Below are 13,984 nucleotides of genomic sequence, written 5' to 3'. Positions count from 1 at the left end.
TTCTTAAAATATACATTTAAGACTGCAACTTAGGACTGTAAGTTATGAATTTTAGGGTGGTACCTTATAATTTTTTATAATTACTTTCAACAATTTACAATAAGAATATCAAAGCCTCTTGGCTTTATATTTATAGCTGCATATATTTATTGAACATAAAAGAAACTTGTAAATGTAATTTCTCTTTTAATCACGATATAAATAGACATATTACATTAAAAAAATTCTTCATAAATAAACTTGAGCAGGAACAGACGTACTGTGCTGTATTACATATACATCACGTCCTCATAGTACCAAAATTATGTTTGCATCAAAAGTAGCTGGAAAACAACCTAAATAGATTAAAATATAAACCCAAAAGATTAGTTATGATTAAGTAATCCTATTTCATCTTCCAGGCCAATTCTACAGCAATGACCTTTATCAACCCTTGTAGTATTTACAGAATTTTGTTTAGAAATGAAATTTGTTTGTCTTAACAAAAGATGGATTAATGCTTGTCTATCATGGTTCTGGAATTGAGTACAAAGCCATCGTATCTACTCTCCTAGATAAAAAGAAAATTGGATACTGAGTTCATGAACAGGTCCTGCAGTAAATAATTAGGTCACCACTCACTAAAACATTCAGTTTTCATGAAAACAAAGACAAGAGCTTTCCATTCCAAGTCACTGAAAGTTTGTTTCTGACTTTGGAAAATTTTCAACCAGTTATATTTTCATAGCGACACCAAAAAATGCTTCAGATTCATGAAATTCAAAAAGAAGCTATGATTTGCAATGTTATTCTTAGCTGAATACTTCAGAATGTGTGTTTCTATTGAGAATAAAGAGCTAGCTAGAAGTTTTCAAATGCGCAGTTATAAAAGAGTTAGCTCAAAGGGTCTGAAAACACACTATTTGGTTAGTTATTATTTAAGGTCTCTCACCTAGCTAGCTAGCACAATGCATGATCATATAGTATTTATACTTGAATAATTCATCTTGAAAATGTAAATGGAGTGCTATGAAGGTTAAATGTCTAATGGTAAATTTGGTATTTCTCCAACATCCATCTCTAAAAATAACACTTTAAGTTTTTCTCAGAAGAAAAAAACCACTTTACCCTAAATCATGTCCACAGGTCAAAAGGCAGAGGTAAATATATTTACTGACTAATTTTCTATTGAATTCCTCAATTCTGGCTAAGTAAGGCTTCAGTTTTCTCATCTCTAGTTAACCAATTTGGGTAAAAAGATGGCAAAAGTACTTGGTCATCTTATGGCCAAATGGCCATTGACACAATATGAAATAAGAAAATGAAGCACTTACATCATATGATTCAAAGATTTAAACAGGTGAAGATATATATTTTTTAAAAGGTTCAAAGCACTGTTTTAATTCAGTTAAATAAATAAATAAACAAATAAATAAATTGAGGGAATATACATTTATGGGCAAAGTTGGACCTAGTCTCTGTGAAAGAGATAAGCACAATTCTAAAAATATTAAAAATAGCAATCTTCCAGATAAGCAGATACTATAAGATCAAACCTGATCTGGAGATCTGAAGTTCATCTCTAGTTCTTTCTCATGCATCTCTCTTAGTAACTTCAGAACTTTGTCTAAATAGCAGCTCAATAAAATGAGTGAAAACAGCATCAGTATTTGATCCAATAACATCTACAGGGACAAAGTAATCCTTGAAACAATTTCATTCAACTTATTGGCATTATAGAGGGATATAGATGATCCCAGGATGAGTCTACGAGGCAGACCATAAGACAGGAGGACAACATTTGCAATCAATACTGCTCTATGAAGAGCATAGGTAGATATTTTCACAATGTATTTGTTCACAGAAGTGCAGGGAATATAATGGGCAATGAAATTCTAGGACAGCACTTGTTGGAATACTGATTATCCATACTCCTTTATGTACAAAGACAGGAAACTATTTTGTAGTACTTATCTCTAGCTATCTTTGTAGTTATTTGAAGCTTTTTCTCAAGAAGAAGGCAGCTTTCACGTTTGAGCACCCTGGAATGAAAAAGTAACTTATGACAATTACTTTGTAACTTGTTTAATGCTCCATACAAAGCTAAGTGTGGGACGGATAATTCAGTGTATTTAATTAATAGATGCAAAGAATCATATAGTAGGCTGGAATGAGTCTGTGGAGATGTTCTTCTCCAAAACCCCTGCTCAAATATGCTCCTCTTAATGCAGCCAAGGATGCTATTAGTTTTCTTTTGCCACGACGGCACATTACTGGATCCTTAAGGTGGCCAAAGATGCAAACCCTCTATTCCAAGGAAATTAATCACCAAGACCTTCTCAAAAACCTGAAGTATACAACAAGAACTTCAGATAACTGCATATATTTCATACAGGACAAGCTTCATACTGGAAAGTGCCAGACATCTTGAAAACAAAAAGGCAGCAGTTTATTTTCCACCCAACAAGTAAATTTTAAAGCATTTATAAGAAAGAGGAAACCACGAAATTTAGTTATTCAACAACCCTTTTCTGTATAAGATGAGCTATTTCCATATAAATTTCACCATCTATGTTTATAGCTCTGGAAACATGAGGAAAGCTGAGAAACTGTCATCTGCAATGCCAGACTGAGTGGTTAATCTCTATTATTACAGTGAGCAATTGAGATGGATTAAGCTGGGCTGACAGATAAGTTCCCCACCCACTCACCACTATTCCTATTATACATTTTTTCCCATTTGCAGTGAAATATCTAAGAATTTCCCTTTATTTTTTCCAATGCTGAATACAATACATGTTTCAGGACATAACAGAAATATATCAGTACATAGAAAGTTCAATAATGTGAGTTGGCTAATGTTGAGCAGAAATTAATCTGTCCAAAAATAATGCATGGGACATGAGTTTCTCATCCATGAGATAAGTCCTCTTTCTAAGCTAGATAATGAGGTACAACACAGGAATATTTTGGTTAAATTAAGCACTGAACAACTGTAACTAACAGATTTTCACACAGACAAATTTCATCTAATTGAACTAACTCTAAGTAAGCCTGAATAACGGAACATTGGCACCACTGCAGGTAGCGTTGATATTTCAGCTATACAAACTAAATTTAATTTATTGTGTAGTAAAGTTAGAAACATTTCTTACCCATTCATAAGAAACAATCCAACACCCACGAGCAATTCCCAGCATAACATTCAAGGTACGACGAGGACTCCCAGTAACTACATGACTTGTTGTTTCACACACTTCATTTGAGAACAAAAAGTCTCCAAGTTTCTTCACAACCTGAATTACTGTATTTTGCTTCCTAAAAAAGAAGAAAAGATAAAAAAGCCCATGCAACATTGAATGGAGGAAGGCAGAATTATAAAAGCATATACATACACCGCAAATTAATTCAAATTCACCTCATTTCTTTCCCCACTAAACATTTTTTATCCTTTTCTCACTAAGCCTCTACCTATTTACTAGCCCTAAATTCATTATCCTCTCCAGAGTCCTAACAGACCCTCCTCCACTATCACACAATCACATCTACTTGTACATCAAAGCCCTTTTGCCCCCCATCTATCTTGTCTGTTTAAATAAAAGCTTTTGAGTGCAGAATTATCCATTATGTTGTTTGTGTACAATGCCCAACACAACAGAGCCCAATCCTTTGTTTCTTTTATAGTACTATAAAAAATATTACCAAGGAATGTAAACATGTTGACACAGCACATTTAACAGGTTTTCATTAAGAAGCCCCAGATTTTCAGCATCTGAATAATGCTGTGTCTAAATTTAGAAAAGTCCTAAAGTTCTATCTGGCTTGCAACCTACACATCTATGCCAATGTTTCAATTAAAAATTCACGTATTATTAAATACAATCATGGTGAAATACATAAAGTTAGATCTACATTCCAGAATGGCCATCTATAACTGGAATTCTAACTTGAGCTTTCTACATAGCTATGCAGGAGCACATAAATAAATAATTATGAAAACAGGAAGACCTTGGTATCACAAGAGAAAAGTTGTTGCATGATAACAATTTACTGCTTTTATTAATGATTATTTTTACAATTATAAATGGTCCTTAAAGATCTGTAAAATAAAGCAAAATTCTGGTGGCCTCTCTACTCCTCAAACTAACTTGGAAATGTCCATGCAACACAAGAGAAAGCAGTTAGTCCCAATCTTGAAGACAGCCACACTATCACAGTGGTGATCCTTTAAGCAAAACTTCTGAAGTAATCACAAATACAATGCAAGTGCACTCAGAGCACCTCCAGAAGCCTTTGGGGTTGCTTCATTCTCACTACATTTAGCTCCACAGAAAGGAAGTCTGGTAGAACTACCAAAATACCCCAGCTAAATCAAACACTACTTAACAGAATCCCAACAAAACTGAAAAAAAAATTTTCACAAAAATTGGAGCAATCATTTTTCAAGAAGTCTAAAACAAAAAAATGAATAGTGAAAACAGTGCAGCAAATTAATGTCACAATTAAATCAAAAGGTGATATTGCACGTTGACATACTATATAAAAATCCAATGGCTAACCCTCTCTCTGGTATGAATTCTGGCTTTGGTTTTATAGCTTTGATTGTTACTAGAATTCTTAGTATTCTCTTTTTATTTTGTGAGCTTTAGCTTGATATAGCCTACAAGTGAATGTTTTTGCAACATTGCAACTCATAGGGGCTGGCCCTGCCCAGACTGCAAGCTCTGTGCTTTACCTGAACCTTTTCTAAATTCTTCCTGTGTCTACACAAAATTCCTCACAAGGAGAAGAAAATTTTTTGTTGTACAAGTCTTGAATTGAAGATGTCTTACAAACTGCAGAGAAAACTCACCAGTTTATGCTTGAGACAGCTGCAAAAACTGGTGGATGAAAATTTACAGCAAAATTTCACTGGATTTTTAAATCAGAAAATTAGATAGCTGTATGGTTGTGAATCAGTGAGCAGCATTTATTATAATCTCTAAACCCAATGCCATGAAACTACTGAACTCATGCATCTTAAAATGCAAATTCTAATGAATCACTTTTGAGGCTGTAGCTACTATTATCTGCACTGTAGTGATGATCCACAGTGATTCTGCACTGCATGACTTGTGAGGTTCATTTTATAGTCCTGGTATTACTAGCATCCAGTCACATTAAATAGAAGAAAAATATTAATTCTCTTTTATGTTTCTGACATATATAAGTATGTTAATAGCTATTGTTAATAGCTATTGATATAGCTACTAACTATAAGCTATTGATACTGCTACTTGTTAATAGCTATTGATAACCTTTTACAAAAAACTTCTGAAAGCATAGCCACTAAGTGCTGTTTCTGAGTATTTATTTCTATGTAACTGTCAACATTTAGTTACAGCAAACCTGAAACAGATTTTTGGGTAGTATAAATATCTTGAGTTTTGAAAAAGAATTCAAAAACTGTAAGCAAGTGTTGTATAAAATGTGGAATCGTGTTTTTGTTGGATGTTCCTTATGCTTTAAGACTTTTAAGAGAATGATAAGAGCATGCCAGAAAATTATTAACTCTCTCCCAAAATATGCAGTGGCAGCTGCTTCTAATGTCCTGAAACGAAGTCAGTAGAAAGCCTACAACTGATATTTATTCTGCAAGTATTCGTATGAAATAAAACATTTTAAACTGATGTTTCAGATTATGACTTTTTAATTACAATTAATTAAAATGTATGCTGAAAAGGCTGTGTTGGGCTGAACCATTTACTACATACAACTACTATGTACATTTCCTTCAGATAAGTTCAAAACTTGCTTAAGATTTTAGTTTTATTGCTCTGAAGCTCTGTTGATCTCACCTATGGAACTACTTCAGTCTCCACCAGAGAAACAAAAACTTATATATACAGTGCAATAACAACAAAATATATATGTACAAACACGTTTCTAGCAAGAATTCAAATTGAAATAAAGTGCAGAGCCCAAAGATAAATTTAATTTTCTATAAGCATAAAAAATTTATCAATATTCAAATTTAAATGGTAGGCTAAATAAAGAATCAAAATGCTTAATACTTACTCAGAAGACATACTTGTCATAACTAGTGTCCTTGTTGGCTAGAGACATGAAAGAAACAAGAAAACATAAAAAATCTGAAAAAAAAATACTTTGAAAAAAACCCCTTAAATTAGAAAATGTTATGTTAAAAGGTGCAAACTACTTCATAACTATACAATCACCTGGAGAAAAGTCTTTACTAATTAACACATATACTAGAAATACTAAACTTTGAGGATATGGAAGGAAGGAAAACCCTTCAATCATGTTTTATGTCAAAGCATACAGTATAGCAAAAGACAGGAATGTAAGCTTTTTTAGTAAAAGCAAAATGCAAAGGATTTCCAGCCTAGGATGCCACAGAAATAAGGACAGTATTGGTCTCCTTAGTTTTCATCAGATGGAAAGGAAAAGGAAGATTACCCACAACAAAGAAAACGTGCAATTTATAATTCCAGTTTCTTCCAAAAGAAAGGTAGAAACAGCTTCAGAAACAAGAAATATAATTTTAATGGTTTTGTTTTATTTTGATACTGTATTTTTGGGGGGTTTTGGCACAACTTCAGTATTTTATATCAAGGTTAAATAAACATTCTTTCAACTCTTCGGTATTTTCTAGTGAATAAAAATTGTCCAAGTAATATCACAAACAGGACATACTCAAAGAATACAGCAATCTTCAAAATCAAAAATCTTCAAAAATCAGCAATTCTCAGACACCTTAAACAGCAGTCCTCCCTTCTCTTGCAATACTCCCCATAGCTTTTGTGAGAAGCAGGAATACTTGCCCCATAAGGACTTAAAATAAACTTGGGAAGAATTATTATTACAGAGGTCAGAAGAGGAAGAAGTTCATCACCACTGACCATGAAAGCCTCCAGTATGCACAAAGGCAGGACAGAACATCAATTTTAGCAGCATCAGAGAAATACATAACTATATAGAACATGGTCATTAAAAAACATATGTAAGAAGAGGTTTTGATCATCTTAGCTAAGAATTAGTCATAGCTACATAAATGCACAAATACATATATATATATATACAAACATTTTGATTTTGTAGGAAAAGGAGACTGAATTTTATACAATGATTTCAAAAAATGTCTTCTAATTTTCAAAATCAGTATATGAATTTAAATTACTTCTCCATATAGCTACTGCTCCATATGAAATACTAACTCCCACTTCTCTCCCCCAGTATATTACCATGACCACAAGTGGTAAGTTCCCAAAGTATCCACTAAAATACAGTTTCTTTTGGATAATGCACTGAGGTAAGAATACAAAAATATTTCTAATTGGGAGCAAAGGCAAAAAAAAAAAAAAAAAAAAAACAGGGCAACTCATTTTACCCAGTAATGAATCAAAGAAAAGAACAGAAGAGAGAAATCTGCTGCAATTCCATCTGACCTCTGTTATCAGTACAGAAGAGTTCTCTATTGAACAACCAAGTAATGTCTCACATTTAAGAAAAGAGCTGGAAATACCTGTGTAGACTATTAGACTAACTAATAATGTGCACCATGACTATTCATTATATGAATACTCTTTGCATAAATAGAACACATACCCTTGACAACGCGGATTAAAGATAACACAAGTAGTAATCATTTCAACATACACATGGCAATTTCATTGTGGCTGTGTACATTTAAAAACCACAAAATCCAGATACTATTTAAGTCTTCAGAAGTAACATAATGCAGCATAATCAATAATTTTTAAGATTAATAATAAACATGCACTCAGACCACACTATGTAAGTGCTACAATACTTCTAACTGACCATGTATACGATGTGAAAATATGAACCCAAATAACAATAAAACAAAATAAAGATTCAAAAGAAAAAGGATGAAACTTTTGCATTGAAATATTTGAAAGAATTTCTATGCAGTAGTTTTGGAAATACAAGTGTCCAAATTCTAACTTGTTGCCAGCAATACTTACTGATGATGTCTCACTCTACTGCTAGTCTGATAGCTAAAAAGAATATGCATTTATCTTGGTCAAATTTGGTTCTATTCTTGGCCAAAAGAACTTCTACTGCATTACTTCCAACTCCAAAAAAGCAGTCAGATTTAATTGCTCTTGAAAGTTCCAACTCAATTCTACACTGGACTTTTATATGCAAATCTGAGCAAAAGTAATGACAATGCAACAATATATGTCAAATATATCTATCATAACCTATTAGTATTAAGTTATATGCACTCAAAATTTGCCAATAAACACTCAAAAAAGACATCTAGTAACACATTGAGTAAGGGCTCTTGTGTCAAAAGGACCCCACATTACTGCACAGGTTAGATCAGATGATTAAAATCAGATGTGAGGCCACATTATTATGAGTATATGCCTCATACTGTCTTAATATACATTGTAGGATGTCCGTACACTCATGAGCATTAAAGGACTCTGGGATGTAACAGTCTGGGAAGGTAAAAAACAGGGCTTAAAAATAAGGTTTTGCTTGGCTCTGTCCAGTCTTTTTGGGTGGAAAAACACATCTACATCAAATGTGTATGTTTCAGCATGGTCATGACATTCTCCTCTATTACCTGAAGCCAGGCCTCATTGCTATCACAATCAAGCTTCTTGCCTAAAAGTCTGGAGTCAAATCCACACACAGCAGTTGCACTAGGTTCTTGAGAGTGTTTGTCTAGTATTAGCTCTAAAGTAGATCTTGATGTGTCAGTTCAGAATGTGCAGAAAAATATCCTTCCTCGCAATTTTTTATAAATGCTATGAAAGTATTACTAATCATACCACTATTTTTGCCAAACTTGGCTTAAAAAGAAGCAATAAACTATGGCCAGTGCAGCTTGAGATCCTACAGCTGCTTCTTCAACTTCAGAGCAGATATGTTTGTTAGGAGTTCCTTAATACCATGTCTATAGGTAAGTAAAAATAGTGGATCCACACAAATCAGGAAATCTACAGCCTGTCCTGACTTTACCCTGCAAGGTCAGCTTTTGAAATGTAGCTTTTATGTTACAACACATTGTGTAAAAGATGATGCAGTGAGAATTTTGAACAAATGTCTTGTCAGTGCACTTCGAAGTGGTTCAAAGACTCAAGAATGCAGAAGGGTGCACACAAAATGTAGAAATCGGAAATAAATTTAATTTCTTCCAAGCTACTATTTCATTTGCATTCAGAACTGCATATTTTTGCAAGTTAAAGGTCATTTGCTAAGCAGACAATATTTTGTTTTATTGCTTCAATAAGACAAGCAGTACTCTTTAATTACAGTTACCAAGTAGAAAACTTAGCCAAACTATGTTCTAATTTTCAGTTCTACATTTTTCAAGTTAATTGCTTTCTCCCCCACCCCCTACTATGCAATTTTTCTTCTGTGCTTTTTGTGTCTGTTTTATTTTACATGTTGCTTTTATTGAAAAAAAAAAGAGTTAGCATTTACTTTTCTGACCAGCAAAAAGACATCTGGTGAGCATCATTATGAGTTCTAATGCATGTTTGTAGCAGGATTATTATTAATAAAACACTGGAAAAGGTGGTATTAAGTTAACTGGTCCTTTTATTTATCATTAATCTCTGAATCCTGAAAAGTTGCATATCCATACACTGAATCAGAGCACACGCTTCTTTCGGAATTATTTTTGAGGTCTGGAATTCAGACTTCATTATAAATGACAACTTCAGCTTTCCTTTATATATTTCTTTAGAAGTACTGTTGCATTAAGTACTTTAGTGTCTGCCAACAACAAGATTTTTCTAAGTCATCTGAAATATAGAACATTCATTTCAGTAGCTAGAAGGAAACAGCATTTGTAAATCTCCCTAGTACTTAAAAGTGATAATTCCTATTTGTTAACTGACCTACACCACAAAAGAGGTATCCAACCTCAAAATATATTCCTTCTTTCTTCTAAATTTGAGCTGGTGTTTCTTGGAGCTGAAGGAAAAGATGAAAAAGTCCTGTTTTGTACAACCTGCTTTTCAAGAAGGTGAACTCAAACATTGCTTTGTAAAGCATGTCATGAGTTCTTCTTCATAAGTGACAAATGAATAAAAATGAGACCATAAAATGTTTTCCCAGACTAGCTCTCAAGAATGAAGTGTATTCATGCAAAGAATTGATTTGACAGGAATAGGTTTAAATTTGTCACTGGTTAAATTCCAGCCTATGTACATTAGATCTTATTTTATCTTTGTATCAGAACCCAAGTCTCAAATATTTTTCAAGAAATTATTTCAACTAAAGGACTTTTAAATTGTCTATTATTTAGTCCAAGTTCTTCTCTTGTGCCTTAGGGTTGACTGAAGTTCTGAAAGAAATAAGCCTCAGAGTAGTCTCAAACTCAGATATATGTTTTAGTGGAGTGAAAAAAGAGATCTTCAACTTCAGGACTCAACAAGATACCCTAAGTAGTTTGGCCAATATACAAGGGATAAAGAACTTTTGGAGGCCGGCAGGAAGAAAACAGTACATTTGTGAGCAAAGACAGTTTAAGGAAGAGTATATTATACTATTTCATAATCTTCAAATCCCTTTTTTTCTCTGGCTATTGTAGGTCTATCAGATGGTTTGGAAATTGCTTTACTAGCCTTATACTCAATTTTGTTCTCTACAACTGCATTTCAGAAGTAATAATCTTCAGTCTTATTAGTATATGAACCAAAAGGCAGAGCTGTAGGTAGCATAGGAATATTAAAAAATAAGGTTAATTTCACACTGCTTGTATTTAAGAAGATTGCAAGAAGAGGACCCAAAACTTTAAGGCTGTTTATAGAAACAATTTATAAGTAGTACTACATTAATTTATTCAAGTAATTGTGGCTCATAGCTGAAAATAACTGGTAATTGTAATGAATGATAACTATTCAGTATTTTTAAACAGCAATTATTCAAAGCTGTAATTTAGTTTCTGGCTGGCCTTTCTCTTATCAGTCCTTTGATACTGATATTTTGAGTCACCATTATGAGTCATTGGGCAGAAGAACTTAGGCATAAAGATACATTTCCCTTCTGCAGACTGTAAACATGGAACCATTTTAAGAGGGAAAGAACCATTTCGCATCGCCCCAACTGTTACATGGTGGGTTTGCACAATTCTTAGCAGTGTAAGGTTAATTCGGATAGTTGAAGTCCTCTGGAGACTGCCAACTATTCAACAATGACTGGGATTCGAGGTGAAGATATTTGCAGGCCAAAAGACTCAATCCAGGATTTATGTTAATTTTGGGTTAAGAGAAAAGATTTTTAACTTCAGTAAATACTTTGCTGACAAGACTGTAACCCACTTGATGGTAATCAACAACCTGACTTAAAGCTTTACAGCCTTCTAGACCACATGGTAAACAAATGGACAAAATTTACTTCATGTTTTAAGTGCAACAGCAATATCAGGAAGGGTATAATAATAATAATTTTTAAAAACCCACATAGACTTTTTTGAGTATCTTGAAGGAAGGAAATATGTGAAACGCAAAAGATTTTTGTAGTGCATACGTAATGTGTTGCAAGATTTTTTCCCGTTTGACTGATTGCATACTTATATTTCTGTTCCACACAGATTTGTTTGTCATAATTCAATTCTACAAAGATCACACCAATAATCTATCAAAAGTTTAATTTCAATGAAGAAAAGGATGTAGAATGGAAAGGGAAATTTCCAAAGGATGGAAATTTGTCAAATTATTAAAAAAAATCTTAATGAGGAAACATCAAATGCTGACAAAAAGGAGTTTAGGAAATCTTTTATTCAGATTGATTTCCAACAATTTTCAAGATCTGCAAGACTACAATTTAGAAAGGAGACCCATAAACAAAAGGATTTCCAGTAGAGTTATGCCAGATACCAATAGGTTTATGTAGGCTGCTCATTTCTCCAAAAGTTAAATTTAAAAAAAAAAAAAAAAAAAAAAAAAGAGGATCTAAGCAGCAGTTGCTTTTCCTCCTGATAGTTGCTGATTCCAAGAGGGAAAACAGTTTCAGTTTTACAGTTATTCTCTGCCAAACCAGCTGCAGTCCAGTGGATTATGTGGTTTTCTGGCATGATGGTTGTGAACACAGTGCATATCAAAATCAGAAAAGAACAGCATAGATACATATCTTCAGCAATGAGGTATGTTTCAAGCATGGACTCTGTGGTCTGACTTCTTGCACAACGTTTCTGTACTGTCCCCCCTCATGCTCTGAGCCAGAAAGCCGCATTTGCTTTTTGCACCTAAGCCTTCCTTCCACCATTAAATACAAGAGTACTACAGACTTTTATTTAAAAGGATGGAGATGACATAAATGCACTTCAAACTTGAGATTCCAGGATTTTACTCTTGGTGCTTATCCTTATCTACCATTCACTACAGATAGATCTTGATCAATTTCCTACTTGCCTAAAATTAGTAACAAAAAGATGTTCTGAATTAACGTGAAGCTGCATAAACAGCCTCTTAATCAAAACTCACCAAGCCTACCAACTTTCTGGGAAAAAAAAGAAACAGCGAAATGGGTTTTTTCCTTAATTTTATGAAGACAAAAAATTTCAAAACTCTTCACCTACTTAAGCCTCTATGTCTTTTAGAAGAAGGTTCTAAAAAATAACCAATGTGTTAATTTGTCAAGCAAACAAAAATTTAGTGACAATTTTATATAAAAAATTGGGCAAATTCAGTTCCTGGATCTTTCCTATCCTGCCTTCTAAGATGACAAACCACCTCAGGTTTCATTGTCACATCACATTTCCAGTGTTCCAAACAACAACGCATACAAGAGTGTGAACAGCAGCTGCAAGTGTCCCTGGAACAACAGGAAACAGCTTGAGCTGAAAGGAGCATGTGCCTTTTGCCCTAGAAAGGCACTGAATTTAAAAGACACAGTTTTAAAATTAAGCAATAGACCACAGTACTTCAGTAGGTGGTCCCAAATAGCTAATATGAAACCTGTCATAAAGGGAATGATTTCTAGGGACCCAAGGTCATAAATCATCCCATTAGGTTCATCTACAGGAGATAATCCTGTCAGGAAAGGTAGCACCCCAAGGGGTGATAACAAAGCTGTTGACATTAGGATATGGCCCAAAGCATGCCATGTAAGGTACAGCAGCAGATGCCAAGGGAGTGGCTTCTGTCCTGGAAGCCCTCCACTTGATGTGGGAGAAGTGTGGGGGACAAATTCACTAGCTAGAGAAAGTCCAGGATCAGAATTGCATTGTGAATTTTGAGTGAAAATGGGATTAATCATATAGAAGGATTTTTAAGACTGTCCCAAACCATGGGATTCATAGGCATCCTTCATGGTGCTATTCTCTGACCACCCCCATAACATCCTGTTATGGGGGTGGTCAGAGAATAGCACCATGAGGTGGTGCTCTGACCATGAGGTGGTCAGAGAATAGCACCATTTTTCCCAAACCATAAAGATAGGTAGTTCCAGTTTTTTCTTTGTTAATTGTAATGGAGCTTGCATGCTTCCACCTGGTCTAATTCACTGTCTATTCATTTGTTGTCTCAAGTCAGTAACATTTCAAGTATCAGTATTTAAAATATGTACCTATTCAAAGCAACTGCAAGTCAAAACTGGAAGGAAAACATAAAACATGTTGTTCCTGAAACCAATACAATCTAAGACAAGTCTGTGAAAGCCCATATAAAATATGGTCATAAAGTCACTTTCCTGAATGTCTGGCAAGATGCTTCATTTTTTATAGTTACAGATTTTTCCAGAAATTAACATTTGTTTTTCCATGAATAAAGCAATTTTAAAAAGGATTGTGATAACAGGATCTAACAATGGCCTGCTTCATGCTATTTGTTCCACAGCATGAGCTTAGATTGCTAGTAAAAATCTTCTCTCAAAAAATCTCCTAAAGTTCAGTGTTGATGTACCTTCACCCAAATCCAAGAGCTACAGAAATATGAGCCAAGATGAATCTCTTTAAAAACAAAATGGAAGGAATTTCAGTTAAGTCCATACTGTCTTCTTTGTAAAAATATGTTTTTAA

General features: G+C 34.0%; 1 protein-coding gene across 1 annotated transcript in view; it reads right to left on the bottom strand.

Moving 5' to 3' along the window:
* The window catches only part of MCPH1 (microcephalin 1), a 129,606-nt gene that overhangs the window by 82,632 nt on the left and 32,990 nt on the right, over positions 1-13,984 (bottom strand). Inside the window, exons 10-11 of the mRNA XM_036379714.2 lie at positions 6,037-6,074; positions 3,135-3,297 (exon numbers count right to left, since the gene is read on the bottom strand). Coding sequence (XP_036235607.1) covers positions 3,135-3,297; positions 6,037-6,074 — 201 coding nt within the window. The remainder of the gene's footprint in view (positions 1-3,134; positions 3,298-6,036; positions 6,075-13,984) is intronic.

This window comes from Molothrus ater, chromosome 3 (assembly GCF_012460135.2).
Source record: "Molothrus ater isolate BHLD 08-10-18 breed brown headed cowbird chromosome 3, BPBGC_Mater_1.1, whole genome shotgun sequence".
Lineage (NCBI taxonomy): Eukaryota > Metazoa > Chordata > Aves > Passeriformes > Icteridae > Molothrus > Molothrus ater.
Note: the sequence above shows the minus strand (reverse complement) of the source record. Positions and strands in the feature narration are given on the sequence as shown.